Below are 9,754 nucleotides of genomic sequence, written 5' to 3'. Positions count from 1 at the left end.
CGTCACTATAGTAATCTGCATTTCCAGATTCCTATTATTGGCTTAACAATTTATATTTAATATGAGTATATTTTTCTAATATGTTGTTAATTTATTTTTTTTATGTTAGATATATGATTAATTATATGTTTAAATATATAGATTTATTTTATTGATTTGAGATTGTTTTCACATTGATTATCTTTACTTTTTTATTTGAGATTCAATATGAAAAATATTTTTTGTCTCCATTATTTTGAAAATATTGTATTTTTAAAACATTTAATATAAGAAGAGACAATATTAATAATTTGTATATGTATTGAATTTGATTGGATAATTCAAGAAAGTTAATTATTTTTTCATAGTTTATATATATATATATATATATATATATATATATATATATATATATATATATATATATATATATACTAAAAAAACCAAAGTTTTTTCTCTCTTTAAATTTAAATGAATTATTTTAAAATTAGAAAAGGATTAGGCTTCTATTACTACAATAACCCTAAAGCCTTTTTGTTTTTTTGTTTTTCATTTTCCATCTTTTTTTGACTGTTTTATGCTTTGTTTTCTTTTTTTTCATTTTCCATCTTTTTGTTCGGAAAGTCAGAAGATTTCTCTTTTTTACTTAGTTTGGATATGCTTCTGTTGTGGATCTGAAATAATGTCTAAATCTAGTATCAAAACTCTTGGACTAGTAATTGAACAAGCAAATTATACATTATTGATTATAAGTAATTAGTGATTAAGTGTATGATTTTGAATAGATTATATATTTTTGCTTTTATCTTTGTTCTAAATATAAAAAAAAATTGCATTTTTATAATTTTAAGACTTAGTAATCAAGTTAGTAATCAATTTTAGTTTGAAGGAAATATGGATTTTAAGAGACATTAACACAGGGAGTTTAAATTCCTAAATCAACAAGCACAAGCTTTCCACTTTTAGATATAAGAGGCTTATGTCATACATATGTATATACTTAGAATGTGTAATGTTATTCTAATATTTAGATGCTTTATATGATGAAATTATGCATGAACATTTTGCATCAAGAAAATATCTTAATCCATCATTCTCTAACAAATATCATGTTTAATATTGTTTTCAAGCGTATAGTCTTCCTTCTTGTAGAGGTTTCATAAAAAAATCAGCTAGCTTATTTTTGTGGTATAATCCTCTTTTGAACATTATCTTTGATATAATCATGCTTAGTTTCAATATGTTTCACTCTAGAACATAGGATGAGATTTTTATACATAGTAATGACATCATTGTTATCATATAAGATAGGAATGTTTCATTGTAGTCTTTTGGTTGGTTCTTTATTCATATAAGTTATGAACAACCATTAATAATTAATATACACTCGAGTTTTGGTCTTTACTTTCTTACTTATCCATAAATCTAGGTTACCTCATTTCAAGTGACATTTTCCACTTGTATTTTTCTTTTATAATTTCTCCACATTGTTTGACATTGAAATTCAAGCAAGTTAATTTTTTTTGTTCTCTATCCCTTTTGATTTTGAAGATGAATATGTTAAAGAGTTTATCTTTTAATTATTTTAGGTTTGAGTTATAATTTTAGTGTTTTATGTATTGTAAGTAAGTTTTAATTCTTTGATCTTAATAAATTTTGATTAAAATATTTTTAACAAATGTTTTGAACTTAAAAACAATTTTAAATAAAATTCAATGTAGAATCTAAATATAAATAAATTTAATTTTTTTAAAGTATTTAATAAAAATATAAATTTTAATAAAAAGTTTTGTAAGACATTTATATAAAAATTAAATTTTGTTTCAATTTAGTGACAAATTAAATTTTGTTTTAATTTAGTGAGGAAATTGCTTATTTTTTTAAAAGAAATTAAAACTGAATTGACATAAAATAAAAATAAAGAGATTAAATTGAGATTAAAATAATGACATTTGATGTTATCCTGTCACAAGCACGTGACACATTTTTTTACTTTTAAAAAATTTAAAAAGTATTTTTAATTTTTTTTTTATAAAAAAAAATCACAAACTTATAATTGTGTTAGTGTATTATTAACGAAATGAAAATTTTTCAAAATAAAAACTAATTTGAGACAAATAAAGGTAAAGAGACCGATTTAATACTTCCCAACAAATGAATGGAATGATTTATTTGATTATAATTTCACCCACTAATTTTCATTATGAAAAAATTGGCTCCAATTATTATTTTAACCAAAGAAATTAAAACATCAACTCACAACATATTATAATAAAATACAGATCATAATAAAATAAAAGTAATTTATATTTTTCTAATGATCTTAAAGTTAACGGATATTTTAAACAACTAACATAATATTTAATTTTAGTGTAATAAAATAAAATTCTTACAAGGGCGAATACATTATGTAAACTCTTCAAACTTCTTCAAAAAAATTTTGTTATTCTTCAAATTGAGAGGTTCTAAATTCACATTTCTTTAAGACTTAAGAGGATATGTATGCAAAAAACACTCTAACGTTCAAGTTAGTTAAGTGCGTCAGACACCGATTAGTGTTATAATAATGAACGTACATTATTTACCTTGATGACTATACTATTTATAGAGTAATTATAATGTTTGTGCGTCCTTACCTATATGGACTGGTGGGGTCAATGACCCATTTACCTCATGAACAAGTTGATTGATCCAAATTCTGCTAAGTTACAAAGTAATACGCTATTAGCATTATTATTTTGAAAGGTAGTAGGATTGACCGATTTATGGTCGGGTAGTGATAGTTATACAGGTCGGCTTGTGATCAGGTAATTGACCATTAGCTTTGGTAAGCGACACATAGTTCTGATAAACAACATGTAGCCTTTGACAGGCATTACCTAGTTATAGGTGACTCCTAATTTTGGTAGACAACACATAGCCCTTGACAAACAATATTTAACTCTTAATAGGTCACATATAGGTCTCGGCAAGCAGTATACAAGCCTTGTTAGACAACATATAGGCCTCGACAATTATCATATAAACCTCGATAAGTAGAATATAAGTTTCAGTATACAAGATATATGATATATTTTGTTCTAAACTATCCTAAAACGAGATTAAAATTATAAGACCGAAGAGTGATAGACCATTTACAGTACAAAAGATATAAAATATAAAAATATAGCAAATTCTTAAAAGTTAAGATAGATAAGCATGTATAAGTTTAGAGAAAATAAACATTGAAAATATAAATAATGTAACTTTTATTTTTAATATTTATTTATGAGTGCGTTTTAACTTTGAATTATATTATTGCCTACTCATTATTGTTTTTGCATTTTTACCGAATGAGTGAATGAGAATTCTTCTAAAACAACATTTGCATTTTTACCGCGAATGAGAATTCTTCCAAAACAACATTAAAAACAGTTATTTCATATATCAATTAGTCTTAGTTCATGTAAACTGTGCATTTTCTAAGTTATTTTATATATACAAATACTATATTACTTTTATTAAATCATTTAATATGTAGTAGCACATTAAAAGTTTTAGAACATAAAAATATATTACTATTTTATTTTAAGAAACTTTTATAGTTATTCTTGTTAACCATAATTCCTAGACCATCTAATTTTTGTAGGAAAGGAATTTGACATTCTTTCTTGATTTTGATTTCTAGATATAAAAAAGAATTACCCATGTTAAAGTTTTTTTTATAATTTGTGTGTAATCAAATTTGCTTGAAAATGTAGATTATAATTTATTGATATTTTAATCGAGTCAAATTAAATGTCTGTGTGTTAAATTATCTTCCATTTTGATACTTAAAAAGAAAATATTGATTGTACTATTTATATAATAATTTCGTATGCTTATTATATCTGGTAACATTTTGTAATGAAATTCCACGGCATAATCATATATTAAATTTAAATATTATTTATACTCATTTCCTTATTTACATTACATCATACCTTAGATACCTTTATTGCATTAACTTAATAAAAAAATAAAATAAATAAAATGTAAAATTAACACTTGCAAAATGATATTCTAGTAATATTCTTGGAGAGAAAAAAAAAACATATTATTTGTTTACCATCACTTTAGTTATGGACCCTACCCGCACTAACTAAATGAAGTTTTGTGAAGTGCAGCTTTAGGGTTGCCAACTATATATTTAGACCCACCCTTTTCACTTTCCTTCGTCTTCATGTTCATTCTTCTCTTCTCTCTTTCCCAAGGAACCAATTTACTTTCAATTCATCCAAAAACCTTGTAACCATGTCTTTTCCTCTAACTATCTTTCTTCCAAACATGTTGTAAAATCCCCACTCTCACCTTAGCATTTTCAAACAAACTCACAACTCCCCTGTTTTTTTTTCCTCTGTTTTTTTGACATTTTCACTGTTCAGTGTTGACACGCGCAAATGTCTTCCTCTAGTGTCTGCCAAGGGTTGCAATCTTGTCTCGAACCCTGCGTAATGGAGCCACGTGTACTCAGTCTCAAACTTGCACTACAACAAGGTTCCAATTTTCCTCAACCCTCTCCCACCACTGCCAACAACACCAACACAAACTCAGTTTCGCTTTCGTCTCTCTCTGCCTCTCTCGAAAAACCACTCACCAACCATGAATGCGACGAGGGCCACACAGAATCCAAAGAGGGTAGGGGCTGGAGTATCCTTCAAACTCTCTCACAATCTTCCGACTGTCACAACAAAACAGAGGACTCTGTCTACGTCCACCCCACAGTTAAACGCTCCTCCTCAATTCTCAGTGACAAAAGCTTGGAAATGTGCACCGAAAGCCTTGGCAGCGAGACCGGTAGCAATGCCGGCGACAGCACCGATGACATCTCCTTGTTCTCTTTTGACGCTGCCATATATAGTACTCTTACTTCTACTACTACTACTACTACTGATGTTACAACTACCGTTGCAAGTTGGGAGTCCAAAAGAGTGAACCGGGTTTGCAACTTTCCACCGCCACTTACCACAATCACTGATTTGGGTGGCGTTCAAGTCCGGCCACGTCGCGAAGGAGGAAGGCTGATATTGGAAGTTGTGGCTTGTCCTTCTCCTTGCCCTTATTTCCGGGCTGAGCGCGAAGATGGTAGGCTCAGGCTGTGTTTGTTTGAGAAATTTTCGGACAGTGAAGATGAAGTTTGTGATGTTGAGGAAGGTGTTGAAGAGAAAGAAGAAGAAGAAAATGAAAACGAGAAAAGCAGAGAAGAGTGTGATGCTGAGGATAGCGGGGCGGAGGAGTGTGTTGAGAACGTGGATGAAGAGATGGGAGTGACGAAGTTCTCGAGACCAAGCAGTTGCAAGGAAAGTGGGAAAAGAGAGATTTTTTGTGATGGCTTGGCTAGTTTGAACTTCCCTCTCTTTCTCTCTGTTTCTGAATAGAATTTCGTTTACTGCTATTATCCATTCTCTCTCTCTCTCTTGTTTCATTTTCTATTTAGGATTGGAAGATGATCAGTGCTTCATGTTTCAGAATGTCCTAATGCTAGTTAGTTATTATAGGTATTAGTTATATTGGACATCGTCCTTCTGTGGTGTTTGTTTCTTTTCTCTTTATTAATTTTTATTGTAGGTTCGGTGTTGCTGTCTTGTTTTTTTTTGTTTTGTATATTTATTTGGCTTTTCCTGTTCCTAGAATGCCCCGAAAGCATATTATTTCTTGACAGCAAAATTACAAAGTGTGATTAGCATTGCAGACGCCAGAAAAAGAAAATGGAAGGAATAGTCATGCAATGGGGTATGCAGATCCCAATCAGCATATAATGACATCAAATCATTCACACCATATTTAATTGCTTTCTTTTGAAGCCCTTTTATCTACACGTACAAGTCTTAAAAGATACTAACAAAATCATTGAGCCTTTGGTTTATTGTCTCGAGATTATTGATTTTGGATTAAAGTTCAGTACAAAGAACTTTACTTTCATAGAAGTTTTGCTTGATTCAACAAGTTTCTTAATTGAAAGACACGATAGAGATAACACAAAACAACAGTCGTAAAATGGTTATGATGGGGCTTTGTGTGTGTTTTTGTTTTATCTTGCTACAAATCAAAACGAGGGAAGTAGTCTTTTTCCTTTTCACACAGTGTTGACAATGGTTAGGGTAATAAAATAAAATAGTGTTAGAATTGGGGTCTCACGTGAGTCTCTAATGACAGTGGCTATTAGAAGCAAATCCCAATCCAATAAGAGTGGGTGCAATGCTTATTCTGAATAGGAAAATGGGGTAGCAAATCTGAGTCGTGGATGGAAAAGCATTGATGAAGATGATAATTGAATGGATGATGTAGTCGGAGAAGAATGTCAGTTAGAGCAACATGGGTGGGCTAGCTAGGAATCTTGCTCATGGAAGTGTTGGGTTGGGGCTTAGAAGGAGTGAGAGATATGAAAAGTGCATGGCTTCTTAATCTGGTAATAAATCAAAGAGGCAATTGAAAAAAGTATTGCTGCACGTACCTCCTCGTTCAAGAGCAAACCTAAAACAAGTGGTGGTGTACGGATTTAGTACCAATGCCCGGTAACTATCAAAAGGAGGGAGGGACCCCAAAACAGTAACGTGGACTGACTTCATCACTTAGTATCACCCATGTGAATGCCTTCCCGCTCCTCTCAGTCCATCATGTTATCGACGCATTCTAAATTGCACATATGGCCCTACTCTCTTCCTTTACTAAACCATTCTTATCTCACCTAAGCATTTCATCAAACACATTCTATACAATCACGTTTCATAACAATCATCAAAATTTATATTGAATGTCATTAGTTTTTATGAAATGAAGTAGGAGAAACCTATGACTAGAAAAAGAAAAGTGTAGGTGATACCCCTAGTGGCATTGATGTGACCCTGAGCTTGTTAAGGATTAGAGATGAGTGAAGTTGGGTGAGGTTCTTTAAAATCGTGGAGTCTCTGCATCCATTCGTTAGGTTGTTTTTGTTGAGGGTTTGGATGACAGTGGATGGAAACTTTGAAGTATCACATGCATCATTTGGTCCCTAATATCATGTGCAGTAGGAACCTTATTTTATATATTGCTTACTTTTAGCACATATATTCTCTCACCATGTCATGTCACCCTAGGAAAAATCCTTGGGGCAACTAGCTAGCTGCCATGTCCCTTCAAATTATGGATCCTAAATTTTTCATACTCGATCCTTTTTACACACCTCTGTCACTCAGTGTCAATATCTAACACTCTAACTAAATGTTCTAATAAAGCATGTTTTCCTTTCCCCTTCTTTCTTGTTCTCTATCTTGTTCATATGATTCAGTAGACAGAATCTGGACTGGAAAATACCAAAATGTAGCACATTACACAAGCATTGTATTTATCATTATAAATACTGTGATACTATGTAGTGATATTATGAGGAATGATTAAGAAAAACAGTTGTGTTGGCATGTAATACTGAGGTCGATCAGAGTTGAACTGATAAAGTTTAGTGTCCGACATTCTTTGTTAGGGGTGGGAGTTAAGAACATTTTACACGTGAGGACAGACATGTATGGCACCTCGCAGTTGCAGATGGATCTCATACACATGGTAAAAGCAACAAAATACTTGCGCGCAACTCTGAGAATATGGAATGTACTTAGGGATGAAAATGGACATCAGATAATATTTATCTTTATCTAATTTATAATAAAAAAATCTATTTATTATTCATTATATACTCGTTTAAAAATTATTTATGAATATTTTAAAATTTGTAAAAATACGTCCGTATTCATAATATTTTAAATAAATATTTTATAAAATTTTAAAATAAAATTTTAAAACATAATATAAGCTAAATTAAAATTTAATTTTAATTAAATTTAATCCTTAAAATATAAATTAGTTTTAATTTTAATTAAATTTAATTTAATTATAAATTCAATTTTAGTTTTAAATTTTTGTAAATAATGAATACATATAGATAATATATCGCATTCAATTTATTTATAAATAGATATTAAAATATCCTATTTATAAGTATCAACTCTCTCTTGATGAATTTTATTGACAAATATTTATAGATATAAGTATTTATTTTCTTATCCATAATCATAGTTAAGTATTTAAAAATGGATAAAATTCAATTAATTAATTATTTTTTTATGGCCAACTGTAAACTTGTAAAATACAATTATTCTTCAGCAATAGACTTGTTCTGAAAAAAGAAATTATTTACTGCCATGTAACTGAATTTCCAATGTCGAAAAAGGTTAACTGCTTTAAAAAATTGACTGGAATTTGGTCTCTTTAAATTAGGATGCCAGTCAGGTTTTTAAATTCTTTTTAAATGAGAAAACGACGAGGAAAAGAAAAAAATAATTAACTAAAATGTTGAATTTAATTTTAATTTGGTTTGAGAAAAAACCAAAAAAAAAAATTTTATCTAAATAAATTACAGAAATTTTTTAGTAAATTTTAATTGGATTTTTTAATTTAATTTTAAATATAAATTATCGTTAATAATGTAATGGTTTATAACATAAAAGTATTACTTAAATATTAATAAATAAAGTGATTAAAAAGTATTTTAACATATTATAAAATAATATTTTGAATTATGTTTATGATGAGTTAAATTATTTAACAATTTTATTATAAAGAATATAATTGAAATGAATTGAAAAAATAATTTAAAATATAATATAAAACATAAAGCGATGCGATAATACTTAAGAGTAACGATTAATTTAGACTATGTAAGATAAATTTAATTTAATTCTATTTAAATAAAATATTTGAATTTTAACTTAATTTATTTTTATTTTTATTGAATATTTTTCATTTGGAAGGAATTTTTAAAAATAAAAATATTGGAATGAAAATTCATTAATTAAAATTTGAGATTTTTTTTATAGAACAATTTTAATATAATGATAAACTTTTAGTCTCTATAATGGTGATAGTTTCAAACTGACAAACATGTTTATTGTATTAGAGATTGTGACACGATGATTATGATGGTTGTGACTGAATACTATAATAAAATATCTTATTTTTATTTTGTGGAATAATTTGGAATGAAGCGGAAGAACTATATGCTTAATTCAAAGTGTTAGTTACATAAATTGCTTGCAAGTATTGTTTAAATATAATGTTGTTAGATTAATTGCGAGCAAATTAAATGAAAAATTAGATGAATTTGGATACAAATAAGTATTTTTTTTTATCTTTCACAGTTATTGTGATGCCAAGATCATGAATTCTCCACTTGTGAAAGAATATATTTTAACATTATTTCCACATCCAATTTTTTTTATTTCATTTAATATTATCTTTCATTATTTTTTTCTTTTATAAATATATAAAATTATTTTTATAATTATTTTATCTATACATGACTTTAGGATTAATCGTCATAGTATTGTGTACTTTTTTTTTTTCATTTACAAATATAAAAGTGGATAAAGTTACCTTTTCAGTCATTATTTCTAGTACAATCACCTCCATACTTAGTTTTACACAAAGAAACAATAAAACAAACTGATCAGTTTTAGACTCTGAAAATTCATTAAATAAATTTAGAAAATTAAATACCAAAAAATAACGTAGAAAATCTCACAAATAATGGAAACTTTGTGAAGTGTGTTATTAGTATTAAAAACAGATGAAATAAGAGATATGTTTTTGGAAATTAAAACATATCACTTATCTATGTTTTTACGAAAATAGTTGCAAAAAACTGATGAAAAGTGTACGAAAATAAAGTTCGCATAACTGAAAAAGACTTCCAACTTTAGATAAAAAAAATGTTTTTCATAAT

At 28.2% G+C, this 9,754-nt stretch overlaps 1 protein-coding gene across 1 annotated transcript; it reads left to right on the top strand.

The window, feature by feature from the left end:
• The first annotated feature begins 3,939 nt into the window (after positions 1-3,939).
• LOC124832774 (protein FANTASTIC FOUR 2-like) lies at positions 3,940-5,623 on the top strand. Its single transcript, XM_047307061.2, has one exon. The coding sequence runs from the start codon at positions 4,398-4,400 to the stop codon at positions 5,373-5,375; it is 978 nt and encodes a 325-aa protein (XP_047163017.1). The 5' UTR covers positions 3,940-4,397; the 3' UTR covers positions 5,376-5,623.
• The last annotated feature ends 4,131 nt before the right edge of the window (positions 5,624-9,754 follow it).

Source organism: Vigna umbellata, chromosome 5 (genome assembly GCF_029865625.1).
Source record: "Vigna umbellata cultivar VRB3 chromosome 5, Vumbellata_1.0, whole genome shotgun sequence".
NCBI lineage: Eukaryota > Viridiplantae > Streptophyta > Magnoliopsida > Fabales > Fabaceae > Vigna > Vigna umbellata.
Note: the sequence above shows the minus strand (reverse complement) of the source record. Positions and strands in the feature narration are given on the sequence as shown.